Source organism: Apium graveolens, chromosome 7 (assembly GCF_009905375.1).
Source record: "Apium graveolens cultivar Ventura chromosome 7, ASM990537v1, whole genome shotgun sequence".
Lineage (NCBI taxonomy): Eukaryota > Viridiplantae > Streptophyta > Magnoliopsida > Apiales > Apiaceae > Apium > Apium graveolens.
In genome coordinates this window covers 45,094,557-45,111,393 of record NC_133653.1, presented here as the reverse complement: position 1 = coordinate 45,111,393, position 16,837 = coordinate 45,094,557, and the positions used below count along the sequence as shown (strand labels likewise).

At 34.6% G+C, this 16,837-nt stretch overlaps 1 protein-coding gene across 1 annotated transcript; it reads left to right on the top strand.

Annotated features, from left to right (window-relative positions):
* The first annotated feature begins 6,613 nt into the window (after positions 1 to 6,613).
* LOC141671493 (uncharacterized) lies at positions 6,614 to 15,521 on the top strand. Its single transcript, XM_074477770.1, has 18 exons — positions 6,614 to 6,900; positions 8,029 to 8,148; positions 8,245 to 8,373; positions 8,473 to 8,535; positions 9,526 to 9,633; positions 10,191 to 10,268; positions 11,472 to 11,564; positions 11,696 to 11,782; positions 12,185 to 12,286; positions 13,083 to 13,202; positions 13,288 to 13,347; positions 13,448 to 13,581; positions 13,805 to 13,886; positions 13,973 to 14,031; positions 14,117 to 14,162; positions 14,890 to 14,981; positions 15,059 to 15,128; positions 15,213 to 15,521. Exons 1-18 carry the CDS (start codon positions 6,709 to 6,711, stop codon positions 15,282 to 15,284), a joined length of 1,707 nt encoding a protein of 568 aa, XP_074333871.1. The 5' UTR covers positions 6,614 to 6,708; the 3' UTR covers positions 15,285 to 15,521.
* Positions 15,522 to 16,837: the final 1,316 nt, after the last annotated feature.

The following is a 16,837-nucleotide window of genomic DNA, read 5'->3' as shown; positions in this document are numbered from 1 at the left end:
CTTTGCCTTTTGTCTCCTTGAGCTCTCAAGATCCTCAACAAATATCTCATGATGAATATAAAGATTATCTTTATCAAAGGGCTCAACAGTAGCTTTCTTAAACAAAAGTTTTTTAGCTTCTTTAAGAACATGAGGTGTACTAGGGGGATTAACAACTTTCTCCTTAGACCTGTCCCAACTTTTCCACCAACTACTTGATCAACTATGAGCTTCTTAGAAAGATTTGCATAATCAGTAAAAGCATGCAATTTAATTTCTAATTTTGTATTCTTGTTGAACAAATATAAATACATGTATGATGTATCATGCATTAAGCATGAATGCATGATAGTATTAATGTTTGCAGCCAGTCCACGACACGCAAAACAAATGAGATGATTAAATATTCACGTGATATACATGCATATTGTAATATCCTTTTTCTAGATGATTGAAACATGTTTCATTTCTCTACGATTAGCTTCAAAATCATCATACACTATTTAATAATGTTAGGATGCAAAATAAAAAATTCTCTTGAAAAACACGATTCATTAATATAATTTGTATCAATACATGAGATTCAATATATTTGTTAAAAATAATTCAATCAAAATAATTTGTACTAATTTATTGAAAAACATTTTGCTCTTGTCATGACCGAGAAAAACAATCGCACCAATAGTCAGGTGCAAAACTTAAAATTGGACATTTAATTGTTACTTTAATATAAATTTAAAAAGTGATATGTTGTGATAAATAAAATGAACTATCAAAATAATATTGTAAATAAGAAATATACTACGATAATTCAGTTAAAAAGAGAGATTTATCTCACATATCTTATAAGAAAGTCATCTAAAACATTTTTATTGCCCCCTTCATCCAAAAGTTCATATTCAAAACAAGTCATTTCAGTCTTTATTGTACCTGTTACTGTTCATATTCATAAATTTATATAAGGTGTCAAAATTATGGGCTCTTTATAGGGTGACTCACCCTGCCATCTCTGACTCTTGTCATAGATAATAGTCGAATATAAGGAAAATCAAGTCTAGTTTAATTTAAATGATTTAATCTAAAATTAAGAGATATATTCAATTAATATTTTTAGTAAAATATTCTTTTTAGGGCACTTTTTTTTATTTTCAGAGTAAAAAAGTGTGAAAAGACTAAATTAATCTTATATTATTTATTCAAGAGTTATTTTTTGGCTTATACGGGGTAGTTTTGTCTTTTCACCCAATATTTGCTTTGCAAATAAAAAAAAGGTATTGTGGAAAATAACATTTTCTTATTTTTAAGAGTTTCCTAGCTTACAAGAGTTTATAAATGGGTCATGTTCCTTGACAATCATGTGTCAGGGAACTTTTATCTAACACATCACTTCCTGGTCGTTGGATTGGTCGTTGGATCAACGATCTAACAGCCAGGATTTTAAAAAAATGACCGTTCCGCGCAAAATATCCACCGAAAGGACAGCTTCCGCGGATATTATACGCGGAACCGCTGTCCACTCTGCGGATATTATGCGCGGAAGCACTTTACTTGCAGTTTAAAACCCTAAAATGATTACACTTTCATTTTTGTGCCACTTTTGTCAAATTGGAGAGAAAATTTGAGGGATTTATTGCTTTTGTTCATCCTTACTCACTAATTTTCATTTGTTAAGCTAAATTTCTTGCTTTTTTCTTATTTTCATTATGGATAAGATGTTTACTAGATTTGAAGGTATAAAAGTTTTGAAAAGAAGTGATAAAGTTTTTCATAATGTTGCAAATAATGAAGTTGTTGATGTTGGTGGTAGTTGCTTGCGTAATGATAATGTAGATTATGTGAATCTTGTCGATGATTGTGAGGAAGATGTTTTTGTTAGTGAAGATAGGTTTGAAAATGAAGATTTGCATGAAAGTGGTGAGTTTATGCATGATAGTAGTGAGACAAGGGATAAAAGTGTTGTTGATGAAGATATTGTAATTTCTTTATTGAGTCAAAATTTCCTTAATTTAGTAGCTGCGGAGAATGTAATTAGGGCTTATGCTTTGAAAAATGGCTTTGCAATTAAGATCCAAAATACACAAAGGCTTGTGGACAAATCACGCAACAACCACGTCAAGAAACAGGTTATCACACAACAATTGTAAAATGCAAAATTTCAAAATAAAATAAAAGAACAACATAAATTAAATAAGGTTAAAGATTATACCATGTAAGCATATATGATCCTATCATCTAGCCATCCTTTGGGTTACAAACTCTGCATAACAGCTGCGTCCAAGGTCCACATAAGATCGTGTTTAATAGGAGCCCTCACGGGGAAACCTTCCCATCCCCAATCCCTCCTAATAGCCTCCATCCACTCCCACTTTAGCCTCTTATTGATCTCCTATTTCTCTTCCACAAGGCGACGGGCATCCATCTTATCGGCCCTCGAAGAAGACGGCACTAATGCAAATACAGATGCCTGTGTAAGGGCCTGTGACACCTGCTGAGACGGTTGCGTCATGTCGATGACATCAGGCTCTCGACTCCCTCCAACTGTAGGTCTCATTGCCTCGGGAGAAAGATGAACATGCTGGAACAATGGAGCCTTATATGTCGGACCTCTAACATCCTGCATGAATCGACAGTACGGGTCCACACACATAGGGGCAATCCTCCCAAACTCATGTTCATACTCAAGGGGAATCTTGGTATTCATAGCTTACAGACATGCCAACCCCTTTTGCATCTGCAAAGACATTTGTGGCATAAAATCAGATGTTACTATAATACAAGGGAGGACAAGGGCAAATAATATGGGAGTACAGGGGAAATAATTATAAAAAACTTACAGGGTCAAATGCATGTGAGTTGTTAAACAACTCACGGGTGCTGTAATGTGGCTCTAGCACTGGGTGTGGCTTTCCCACACACATCCGTGCAATGTCTGAGTACCACTGCATATAGCCTGTGTCATCAACTAAGTCTGATTATTGAGCCACTATAACCTCCGGGTGATTACTAAAACGGGTACATTCACCAATCTCAGCAAGTTATATACCCCTCAAGTTATAGGGATTGCCGGAATTATAGGTTGTCTATAATCTATCATGTTAACCGGTGACCGTGGGATACCTTGTCTCAACCCGAACTGTCTCATCACCCTATCAGAATGCTGATACTCAACAACATCATAACATAACACCGGAACCCTGGAAAGATCAAAGAAATGAGCCTCCCAATCCTCAGCAGATACGTCATGATCCCCATATAAATCCTCCTACACCTCGTGAAAGTGAGCATACGACGTCCACACCATAATATCAGCTACAACTCCATCAAACTCTCCTCTATAATGTGGCTAACTATGATTAGGCACCAATCTACTATCACGCATACCACTACCCTTTTTCCTCTTAACAATAATTCCACCCTCAAGAACATCCTCATACATCGCATCATCGAGAACATTATCAGCCTTCCCCTTCCCCTTCCCCTTCCCTTACCCTTACCCCTAACCTCCTTCACTTCCGTCCCCTTCTTCCCCCTAACCTCCTTTCGCTTCACCTGCTTACCTTTCATATCCTTCACCTCCTTCCCTTTTTTCCTCTTCTTCCCCTTAGGCTCCTCCTCCGCCTCATCCTCCTTCGCAACCACCTCATCAACTGGCCTAGCCCAGAACTCAGCAACTGTATATGAATCCCTGGTAGGATCAGGAAGAGGTCTCCCAATAAAGAACCGCTCATATGCCCACAACTGCAACAACCACATACAACAATCAATCCTCTTCTCCCCCTTCTGTGCTACATGTTCCAGCCCCCTGTATAAATATGAAAAAATCGTAGAACCCCAGGACCATGTATGCACACCCCTAAGAAAGCGGAGGTGTCTAATGTACCTCGGGTGCACCACATTCCTGCTACTAGTAGGAAACAGAACATAACCAACAACTATGAGCAGGTATGCTTGTGTGTGGATAACAATCCTCCTCGGATCAGGACCCAGGTCAGCCCTCTATATCTCTGATACAACCATGTGTACTTTATGTTGGCTCTGCAAAATGCCACATTCACCTCCTCTTCATCCAACGGCTCAAACCAATTACTCGCAAAGTACCCCACGCCACTCTCAAGACCGTCGCCAACTATCGGAAGTCCAACAATCAGTAAACCTAAAATATAGCCAACATCCTCCAGAGTCACTGTCATCCCCCTGTCTCATGAAAAAGGTGTTGGTCTCGGGATGCTACCTCTCCACAAGTGTTGTGACAAGCCTCGCATCATTCTGTAACACCACACCCGAATTTGCAAATACACCAAAACCAATGCTATACAACAAGTCCTTCTAAGCATCAGACAAAAACCCACTACGCATGTTCCTGTTCCCACAATAACACTTCAAAGGACCCCGCTCATGTCCCTCCCAAACACTTGAACTCACATGATACTCGTTATCAAAGATAATGGTATGACTAACTGAACTCGACAATATGTTATCCATCCTGAAACAATAAACATGAAAACAGTTCAATAAACTAATCATAAACCATATAATCCACAAAATTGTATGTATAAGATATCCCAATCATATAAGCACAACTATGAATACAAATTCAAAACTGCAAAGCAAAAACTCTAATTCTACAAATCTTAAACAATATCATACACCAATTCCACAAATTCAAAACCGCAATGCAAAAACTCTAATTCCATACATATCAAATAATGCCAAAACGTAAAAAGTACATAATCGAACAATTGCATACATGATTTTATGGTTACAATTCAAAAACGCCGATTACAATCGAACGAACATACATACATGTTTATGTTGTGGTTTTTGGACTTTCTATGATCATCCATCAAATACACTCGCAACATCAAATTCGCAACATCAACAAACAATTCAAAATCGCACACCATATTCACAGACGCACAAAGTACACAATCATATTCAAAATTTATGGTCCAAAAACACGATCACAGACACACAAATTACACGCAAAACACGGCCACATATATACGAATATATACTCGAATATATACACGATCACAGATCACATATATACAAATATATACACGATCATAAACATGCAAAAATTGAACATAATTAAACCAAATGAACATATGCTTGAATATATAATCAGACGTACACGCAAATTACACAATTATTTTGCTAAAAACTTAACTTTAATACCATAATTAAACTGAACCCTATAATCCGAAAAAAGGCAGATATGTGATTGTAAACGAACCTTAATGCCGTTAAAGTTGGGAAATCGAAGGGAAAGTGAAGAAGAACAAGATTCGAGACTAATTCGCTGTTCAATCGCCAGAGATGTGAAATAATTTAGAATTTTAGGTTTAAACTGCTAAACGGGTCATCTGAACTCGTTTAATCTGTTTCCCAAGGCTTCCGCGGATATTATACGAGGAAGGTAATTAAGGGTAAAAAGGTAATTACACATTATACAGATATTTTATGCTGAAGGGCTGAAACTTTTTAGCTTTCCGCGGATAGTATGCGCGGAACAGTTAATTTTATTTTTTTAAATCCCGGTGATCCAACTTCCAACGGCCAGGACATAATGTGTTGGATAACGGTTCCTTCACACATAATTGTCAGGGAACATGACCCTTTATATTTATCTAATTTAAATTCAAAATATTCAAATATGCAATAAAAAATATACAGTAAAACCTCTGTAAATTAATACTCGATTAATTAATAATCTCTCTAAATTAATAATTTTGTCCGGTCCCGACTTGGGCCAGTTCAAAAAATAATCAATTTCGATAAGATAATAAGATAATAATTTTTTTGAAAACCTGTATAAAAATATGGTCCCAATAAAACTATAAATTAATAATTCCCTTATATTCATAAAAATATAGCTATTACATCTTTGTAAAATATGATTCATTGTTGATTTTGTGACACCTTTTAGATGAGAAGCCATTGTTTTGTTTGTATAATTTTTCCCCCAATCTAGTATATACAGTATATATAATATATTTTATGACTACACATACATTAAATACTTTCTATGTAAAATACAATGAATTAAATTAATTCATGTACTTTGAATTTTCCTAATATACATTGAATATTTTCTATGTAAAATACAATGAATTTAACTTATACACTACATGGACTTTGAATCTAATATATTGTACATTACATTGACTTTCTAAATTCATATACATTGAATTAATTGAATTAAGTATAAAATATAAATTGTACAATTCATTTTATTTAAATTTATGTGAATAAAAATTTAATCAAAAGTTAATTTTGTTTGCTACCGAAAATTCTCTATAAATTAATAATTATTAATTTATCGATTAATTAATATCTCTCTAAATTAATAGAATTCTCCGGTCCCAACTATATTAATTTATAGAGGTTTTACTGTAAACAATCGTTTAATGTTATTTGATGATATTCGGTTAAATTTTTTCAAAATGGTGATAATTTTTAAGCTTCTGTCATTTCAGCCTCCCAGGCCCAAGTGTAGGGTAAAGCCTAAACGAAAGCCCTAACCATATTCACCAGGCCCAAGTGTTCCATTTAGTATTTTTCAAATAATTAATCAATTAATTTATCTTTTTTAGTTTGATTTTACATTTTATCCTATAAAACCTGATACATACACACACGTACCCACCTCTTTCCTATACTCCATCTCTCACCGTCGAAAATACATACAATCCATCAATCTTCAAATCGGAGTGATTATTTACAATAATGACACCGGAACTGCCAAACGGCGGCGTTGCGACGGAGAATCCTATCGCGGCGGCGAAGAAATCGCGGGAGAGTGAACGCCGTCGTAGGCGGCGCAAGCAGAAGAAGAACAAAGGAGCTGATGTCTCCGCCGGAGATGAAACCGACGTTAACGGCGGCGATAGTGCCAAGGAGAACTCCGATCCTAAGACGGTAATTTAATTTTAATAGTATTTTATTATTACTTTTTTAATTGCTAGGGTTTTGAATTTTTGTGTGATAATTTTAAAATTTGTGTTTATTTGTGGTTAAATGATGTTTGTTGTTTGTGTTGGTTTAGATCTTGAGTGTATTACTGTTTTTTTGTGTTGATAGATGAAATGATTTTGTTTCCAGTGAACTACGAGTTTAATTGCGTTTGCTAATTGATAGAGATTGATGTGGAGGATTTTAAAAGTGTGATAGTTGTTAGATTTAGTTATATATTGAACACGTAGTTATTAACTATAAGGTCACCTAGCTATTCTGTTATATATTTTGATATTATTATGGTTTGCGATAAGTGTAGAGGTCGATTAAGGGATTTTGTAAATGAATTTTGTAGATGGAACAGTGATGATGGATTTACTACTGAGTACTTCGTTTTTTTTTTTGATGTGTCTTATACTTATAAGTTCGATGGCTATGTTTAAAGAGGAGTTTGTTTTATATTATATTTTTTTACACGTGTTCAGATTCCAGCATCCATAACTCAAAAGCTATCTCGAAAACAATATATGCACTTAATGTAATGTCACCTGTTCTTCTCTACATGGCACTCATCGCAGTAAACAGTATGTTTGTGGTTAAAATATCTGAATTTTAGCAGGGCCTGGAATTTTCTGGTATGCCCCTATATTCTACACATTGCTCAAGATTTTCTCTAAAGACTATCTGTTTTCTTATTCAAGATGTTAATTATGGTTGCAATAAAATCCAAAAAATTTGACGTAAGCATAGTTACTTGGCATATTCAACAATCTTCTACTAGTTATAATATACTAGAAGAGTGATGTACTAAATATTGCATCACTTTGTGAAAATTTAGGGCACAAGTGTCTGACATGATTTGTTGATTGCATTTTCTTTTGCTTCATACTGTGTCTCTCTGGTATATGGTAAATTATTTATTTTTAAAATATAATATCACCTATAGTTCAATGCTATTTTCTTTTATTTTGTAACATAGGACTGCAAGTTTTTTCTTAAGGATGGACTGGTGCCATTTTTATTAGGTGGGTAGTTCGTAATAGGGTTAAATTCTTGGGTAGATTTTAATCTTGGTCTTGTGCTTTTGTGAAGGTCTTCGAGCCAGTTGAAGTTGAATATATTCCAGAAAAGGCTGAACTTAATGGAGTAATGGATGAGGAATTTAGAAAGGTCTTTGAAAAATTCAATTTCAGCGAGCTACCTGCCTCAGAGGTAAATAAAGACATTCAGAAAGATGAATTTCCTCTTTCACGTTTCTTGTACCAAGTGAAAAACTCTATGTTAATTCCATCAAATTTTTTTTTACAGGAAAATGTTAAGAAAGATGAGAATGCCACTGAGACAGCTGCGAAGAAAAAAGTTGATTCAGATGATGAAGAAGAAGAGCAGGATGCTCTGCAAAAAGAGAAGGGTGGTATCTCCAACAAAAAGAAAAAGGTTCAAATCTGCAGTTCTCTGTTATTAGTTTCTTCAACATTGAGATTAACCTTTTTAGTATTTGAGGTAGTAATGTTTTCAACTTGCACATTTTTTCAGCTTCAGCGCCGTATGAAGATTGCAGAATTGAAACAGATCTGCTCGAGACCTGATGTAGTGGAGGTATTAATATATCCATTTCTTTTCAAGACAACACGTCTGAGCTTTTGTGGCTCATACCTTCAGCTTCTATCATTTCTATGCTTCAAAAATTACAACTGTAGATGTTACGAACAACATAATTATGTTCCTATGAACTCTAGATTCAGCCGATTAAATTGCTTCCTTCAAACTCACTTTTTTATTTTTCCATGGTCATATTACATGGATATTTAGTCAACTATGCCCAGGTTTAATTTAAATTTTTTCTCTAACGGTTGAGTGATTAGTTCAATCCATATTCTTATAGTTAATAGTTTTTACTTAATTTCCATCAGATTGAACTTTCTTAAGGTTGTTATTTAAACAGTGCAACTCTTTATTCTTTTACAGTTAATTACAATTTTAATGAAACTATAATATCGGCTAATGAATCAATTATCCCATTAATTCAAAACCACATTAGTTAATTAGGAGAACAATTTTCTTTAAACAGATAACAAAAATTATATTTTTGAAAGATAATTATTTGTAGAAATTTTCAATAAACTTTTCTCAAAATATTGAAGATAATGATGAATAGTAACCAGGCGTAGCAGGCAAAAAAATCCTAGTTTGTACTTGATTTCTATCAGATTGAACTTTCTTAAGGTTGTACTGTCATTTGTGATTTCTGAATTAGGATCAGACCCTTGTCTTAATTTATGATCCTTCTACACCTTGTGCATCCATATAATATGATTTGAGAAGCAAATCAGATTGCTGACTCTTAAACAACAGAACTAATTTACATAGTTCCCCTGTCAAACAATGTTTAGTGGTAATGTATTTACTATAGTATACATTACAAACACATCTAATGTTGGACAACAGTAAGCCTGTTTCTTTTTTTCCAAACCAGTAGGCTATTTGTGTTCTTATTTAGAGTTTGACAGTATGAGGATATATTGTGTATTTTTTAGTTACTTAGAAGAAGTCTTATTTTTTAAAGCTCTAAATTTCATTTTTTTTCAGGTGTGGGATGCCACCTCGTCAGATCCTAAACTGCTGGTATTTTTGAAATCATATCGAAATACTGTTCCAGTACCGAGACATTGGTGTCAGAAAAGAAAGTTTCTGCAGGTGAGTCAGTGTATCATTTATATGCACAATGGGATGTATTATAGATGATCTTTGTTCCTTGTTGGCCATATTAATAAATTGAACATAGAACTTTCTGGGTTTTTTGATGGGGTTTAGGTAGAGGGGGGTGGATAATGGTGTCAATAAGGTTTGTCTTATATGTACGTATCTGGTTCTTGCAGGCATGCGGCTGTGACAACCTTGGAGCCAGGACATGTAGGTGTTCTGCAAGAGGGACCCTTAAATGGTTTCTCTTCCATTGTATTATGCTAATGTGGGTTGGGATACATGATAATATTTGTTGGAAAACAGCCATATATAGGATAGGGTACCTTTTCGGCATCCTAAATAGTGGAAAAGTTTAACCAGCAAGATGCTAATAAATCTGTCTTATCCCTTGACCTGTTAACAGTATGCATTGTGCTGACCTGAATATATGTTGACCGAACCTTTGGGGACACTTCACATAGTTATAATCTGTGATGTTATTATCCAACCTTTTCTGTTAATTTATTTATTGGATTGTGGGGCCTCATCTATTTTAAATTGTATTGCAGGGAAAGCGAGGTATTGAGAAGACACCATTTCAACTACCTGATTTCATTGCTGCCACAGGCATCGAGAAAATAAGACAAGTAAGCTTGATATTGCAGTTCCTTATATTTCTATATTCAGGCATTTTTACCATGTAATTTGTATTTCTACCCTTTTATTGCTTTTTAAATTTTAAATAAATTCGTTTACTGAGAAAGATAGAACGACAAATCTATATATAAACATTAAGAACATTTTGTCTTCTCTGAAGGGTAAACACTTAATTGAAAGGGTCTCTTCACCTGGCCTTTGAAATTAGTTTTTCCCATCATTTTTTAGTTGTACATCCAATATTATCCAATATATGTAGCTCTCCTGATATAATTAGGTGATGATGTATTCTGGAGATAAGTTACAGGTCGTTATTGTTTAGTATAATAGGTAGATTTTTCAATCTTATGCTCATACTTGTAAAGACGTAAATATGAGGCAAGATGACCCTGTACCGCCTAACCGCCTAGACGGTTAGGCGCCCGCCTAGACGATTATTAGGCGGATTATACGTTTCACTATATAAATTGGGTATATTTAATATATACATACATTTATATGTTATAATAATATAGATTTAGCCATTACATACACTACCAAAGAGTAAATACTATAACTACATATCAAAGTACATACATAAATGTTATACCCAATGATATATGTTATATGTTTGTAGTTTGTGCATACATATAATACATATGCATACGCGTATGTATATATATGTATGTAATTAACATATAAGAAGAAAAATAAGAATATTACTTAATAGATCACTGCCAGGAGATGCTTGTCTGTGTCTTGCTGGTTAAATTAGGGTTAAGTGTGACGGCTGTAAGTAGTTAGTAGTGTTTGTAACTTGAATATAGGCTGGCCCATATAAAAGGATACTGGATTGGACTTGGTCAAAGATAGACTGGCTAGCCCATGGTAAAATAAAACGAACTTAGGCGGATTTAAACGGATTTAGACCTCGTCTAGCCGCCTAGGCGCCCCTATGCGTCGCCTACCCACTGTAAATGAAGACGGGTCAGACGCCTACCCATTTTTTACCGCCTAGGCGACGTCTTAACAACTATGCTTATGCTGCCTTTTAAATATTAGTTTTGATGTTTTTTCTCTATATGACAAGATCAATTGATACACAAGTACATTTTTATCTTCGCTCCTTTTATATATCTTGCTGCTTGGTCCTTGTATGAATTGACACAAATTTGTGCTGATTTACGCAATTGTTCCCTGCTTTGGCTGTGCAGGCCTACATTGAAAAGGAAGACAACAAGAAACTCAAACAGAAGCAACGTGAGAGGATGCAGCCAAAAATGGGGAAAATGGACATTGATTACCAGGTTTGCTTAACAATTGTAATATACATCATGTCAGGTCCCTACAGAAATTGGAAAGAGAATTTGTAGCTTATTGGACTAGTGATTGCTTTATTGTTATATCACCTATTAAATGGTTTTTATTGGTGCAATAGGTTCTGCACGATGCATTCTTTAAGTACCAGACAAAACCAAAGTTGACATCACATGGTGACCTGTATCATGAAGGGAAAGAGTTTGAGGTACAAAGTTTGTGTAATATGGGTACAGAATTAATGATCTCCTTGTAACATTCATGAAATATCGGTAGGATATGATTGTTTTAAATCATGGCTATATGAGAAGTGGAACTTGAATTTAATCTTTCATATAATCTTTAAAAGGCTTAGTCTATGTGTTGTTTATCTCCTATAAACTGCTCATCCTATGTGGTAGGGATTAAATCATTATATATTTGTCTTCCATCACATGCACATATTGTATGTCAGAATGCAAAGATTTTAATTTACATGGTGGGCAAGCCAAAAACAAGTAACCACCGGCTAATTTGTGTTGAAATATCACATAAATGTTAATTTTAGATCCACTGAATATAAGATAATGCGAAGCCAAACACTGATATGTGCTGCTTCATGCTACTAAAGGTTAAACTAAGGGAGATGAAGCCAGGAATGCTGTCACAAGAACTAAAAGATGCTCTTGGGATGCCTGAAGGTGCTCCTCCTCCATGGCTCATTAATATGCAGGTATGAAGCTATCTATTCGCATGTAGTATTTTTGTTTACTTAAAAACTGTACTTGATCCATATAAGAAGAGGTGAAACTTGTTTTTTCCTAAATGTTCACCTCTGCGTTTGCCCGCTTTCTGTCTTCTTGATTCTACTCTTTGGCTTCTCTGGTATGTGTTCTGGTGTTGTCTGAAATCAGTGAATTAAAGGGAAAGAAGTTATTCGTAAATATGCACTCAATTCTCATATATTTTGTTGTCCCTTTGGTATTATGTGTTCAAAATGGCACTGTAGTTGCATGCTAGTTTCACTTTCTCATACTCATTATTGCTGTATTGGTGTCCATGCATGTGGGAATGATCTGAATGCTTATAATTACTGTCAATATGTACCGTGACAATTTCGTAAATATCTGCTATATCTGTGCGTATTGAATTCATTTTCATCCCTTTGACGCCCTGGTGATTAAAAATTTTTAGAATTAAGGACGTGGCAACCAAATTTTCATATTAAACACGAGGACATATACCATTAATTAAGAATTGTTTTCTTGTGGAACAAAACCTAGTTGCAAGTTGGATCCTTGTTAGAATGGTTTATATCGTCGACTCTGACCCACACAAAATCAGTTATCAGATTCTGTACTACCTATATCTCTGTGCATTTTTCTTTTTACATCTTCGTCTGCAGGATTTACATCTTACCGCAGTGCACTTGAATTTTTTTTAAGTCTTGTCTTGTTGAATTACAGATTATTAATTTAGGATAAAAAAATTGAATCTAATTTTGTTGTGTCTTGTAATTTAATTGTCAGAGATATGGTCCTCCTCCCTCTTATCCACAATTGAAGATTCCTGGACTAAATGCTCCTATTCCACATGGAGCTTTATTTGGTTATCATCCTGGTGGCTGGGGAAAACCACCTGTTGACGACGTAATTTTTGTTGCCCATAGTATATTTTGGCTATTTTATGGGCGAAATTTACTGTTTTAACTTGGTTTTAATTTTGATTAAATAGCAAGGCCGCCCTTTATATGGAGATGTGTTTGGTCAGCAACCAGAACAACCAAATTACGAGGTAGTCAACCTGAACTATTTTCTTCTCTTAGATTTTTGTTTAATAAAATTTAAATATAGAAGTGCAAATTTTTCTGAAATTCATATTCAATGTCAATCAGGAGGAACCAGAAGATAAAACTAAGCATTGGGGAGATTTGGAGGAAGAAGAGGAAGAAGAGGAGGAAGAGGAACTGGAAGAACCAGATGAGGAAGAATTAGAAGATGGCATTCAGTCAGTTGATAGTCTTTCAAGGTAGTATTCACTTTCTTACTTTAAGGTGGACAGTTTTGTTGTATTGTATGTCAATTGTATTTCTGTTTGTATGATAGTTACTTCAGGACTTCAGTAGGTTGTCTTGTGGATAAAAGCTCGTAGATACTAATTTATTATGTTTATGTTGATATCATTTTTTGTTGTATCAGGTGTTTATGCCTAGAAATTGTGACTGATTAACAGTGTCTCTTTGTTTTTTCAGCACTCCTACTGGTATTGAGACTCCGGATGTTATTGACCTTCGCAAGCAACAGAGGAAGGAACCTGAGAAGCCTCTTTACCAAGTAAGATACTACAGTCAGAATATTTAATTTATTATCAGATAATTTCTGCCTGGCCTATAGCCCACATGTTCATTTTTTTAATGAAGGTGCTAGAAGAGAAAGAAGAAAAGATAGCTCCAGGGACCTTGCTGGGAACGAGTCACACGTAAGTTATAACTTTTGGCTATTCTATTTTTAGAAGTATGTATTGTTAGCAGTTCTTTTGATGTCTTTTACCTTCATGCCTGCAGCTATGTGTTAAGTGGCGCTACACAGGACAAGCCAGCAGCAAAAAGGGTATACATTCTTAGCATTCTTTTTTTCCTAAGAAGATTATCTAGCCACCAAGCACACCCTCCCCTCCCCTCCCCCTTGAATAGTTGGATTCAGTTTATACTTATTGTTTTCATGTACATGCTAAATACATCAATGAATTTTGCATTAAGAATATCTATCCATCCAAGTGGGTTAGTTCTTTTTGAATGTTAATATATTTGTCATCATACTTTAGGGTAACTAAATATGTCCCTCTTCAACCAGTGTTTATGTTATTACCCTCTTTAAACCTCAACTCTTGTTATCAAGAGTAGAGGAACAAGAGTAGAGGGGTGGCCACTAGCACTCTTAAAGCCTTTTGTGAGTGCACGGACACACACACACTTTCAGATGCATATGTATTGTTGGCACCTGTTTAAAAATTTATTTTTTGCTTCTGTACTGTAAAGAAAGATATTTTAGTTCTTAGTTTTAGAATTCTCAGGATTATTTATGTGCTTTGACCTTTGAGAATTTTCAGCTCTAAGTAAAGCGATTGTAATGTCTCATAGAGGTTAAATCTTGTATCAATTTCCTGATTTATTTTAAAACCAAGTGTTGGGTTGATTTTTCTCTAGAAGAATATGCAGCTCCATGTATAGATCTTGAGATGAAAGTTAGAATTCTGATTGTGCTTGGTCCAACACAAGGTTCTAGTTGAAAGCTCAGTTTTAGCTGATTTTTAAAGCTGTTTTTTTTGTCGTTACAGGTTGATTTACTTAGAGGTCAAAAATCAGATAGAGTTGAAGTGTCACTAAACCCAGAAGAGTTGGAAGTTATGGACAATGTTCTGCCAGCCAAGTACGTGGAGTTTCCACTTGACCGTCTTAATTTATGATTTTCCTTGCAAAATATTTTAGATAGAGGCTGTTTTGCAGGTATGAGGAAGCCCGGGAGGAAGAGAAGCTCCGTAGCCAAAGGGAAGATTTCAGTGACATGGTTGCTGAGGTATTATTCCTTTTTAAGTTTTTTAAAGTGTTTTGTATCTTGTTTCCAGATCTGTAATGACTCAATGTTTTCTGTTTCATGCAGAATGCAAAGAAGAGGAAACGAAAGATGCAGGAAAAAGATAGCAAATCAAAGAAGAAGGATTTCAAGTTTTAAAATTTTGATTCGTATCCTTCTTATTAGGTTTTGTAGGGGTTAGCTTTATGTACCCATACACACTCTTATCATCTTCTGTCTTTGTTAAGCTGTGCAACAAATCTTGCAGTATTTGCATTATTGCAATGTTTTATGTCTTCTGGAAATTGTTGCACTTGATATGCCGTATGTATTATGCACTCTGTAACAAGCAACTACAAGACACATTTGCCTACTATAAAGTATGAACTTGATTTCTTCCCTTGCATTTATTTTGGTACACATTACAACGAAGCCCACACACATACAATACAACTCATAAATTGTGATGGCATGATCATTTATATATGCAGTTTTGCGTTAAGCATATGCTCCAGAATTTTTGGTCAGGTTCTGAGTGTTTTGAAGAAGAGGAAGTGGTAAAAAAAGTGATGCGGAAAGTGATATATTATTCATTTATGGTTGTATTGAACATGAAATCAAGTTAATTTTGAAGGGGGGTTTGGATGCATAAGATGAGAATGGGAGTGAAGGATATCGGAATGCCGGGAAATGAGTGTTTTAGAAACGAAATTTGAAGGGGTCAGAATGTTTAATTTACCCATGTATAGGGAAATAAGGTTTTCTTAGAGCAACTCGAATAGTGGTGTTAGAATGGGTGATATTGTTATAATATAACATTCATACAAAAAAATTAGCTCCAATAAAATGCTATTTTTGGTGCTAAAATAACAAAATGCTATACTTGGTCGTAAATATAGAAATAAAAGGTGTTATAATTGTCAGATAAGCATGCAATTGACAAAATGCATTAATAAAGTAATAGTAACAAGTATATTTATGTATTTTAGGATTATAGAATTTGAAAGAAATCTTTATTTGAATATATTTTGTGCTATTTTGCATATGTTATTGGATCATAAAATATATTATAACATCAAAAATATATTTTTTTAATTTCAAATTATAACAATAATTACATCTATTTTATCATCACTGTTAAACTTGGACTTAAAAAATATAAGTGAATAATTCCGTTAATTAGGCACATTAAATTACAAATCTAGCCTCCCCGGTTTAGTCATGCAGGTTTTCTGTGAAGAAAGAAAAGTATAAAATCAAAGAAACCAACAACGTTATCATATTCTTGGGTTTACAAGTACTAGTCCAAGTGTTAATCGTCCGTCTGAAACGCCTAAAAGAAAACAGACAGCGGATCTCTCAGAAACACGCAATTGGGTTGGTGTTAATTAAATATGAATAGTTTATAAAATATGAATGATCAGGATTCGTATCGTATTAGGCTAATGAAGCTTCAAGTTCAGTGCTGATAAATAAGGACGTTATATAAACGCCACTAACACAAGTCGTAAGATTCCTTTCTTCTTCAACACAGTAGACACATATGACCCTTTTCTACCCACTCCAGTGTTTATTTAATTGGGCATTTGACCTAAATTACGTGCAACAGATACGAGTCTGTTGGTGCGTTTATTAAAACATTCTGAATTCACTAGCTAGGAAAGATACATGATCATGATTTCTAAAATATTCTCTCTGTCATATTCGTTTTG

Bases quoted from the DNA above. Each gene is read 5' to 3' on its own strand.
- LOC141671493 (XM_074477770.1), top strand. From the start codon at position 6,709: ATGACACCGGAACTGCCAAACGGCGGCGTTGCGACGGAGAATCCTATC. The intron at 13,203-13,287 runs GTAATTTTTGTT...TTGATTAAATAG, and splicing joins GAAAACCACCTGTTGACGAC to CAAGGCCGCCCTTTATATGG. The intron at 13,887-13,972 runs GTAAGATACTAC...TTTTTAATGAAG, and splicing joins CTGAGAAGCCTCTTTACCAA to GTGCTAGAAGAGAAAGAAGA.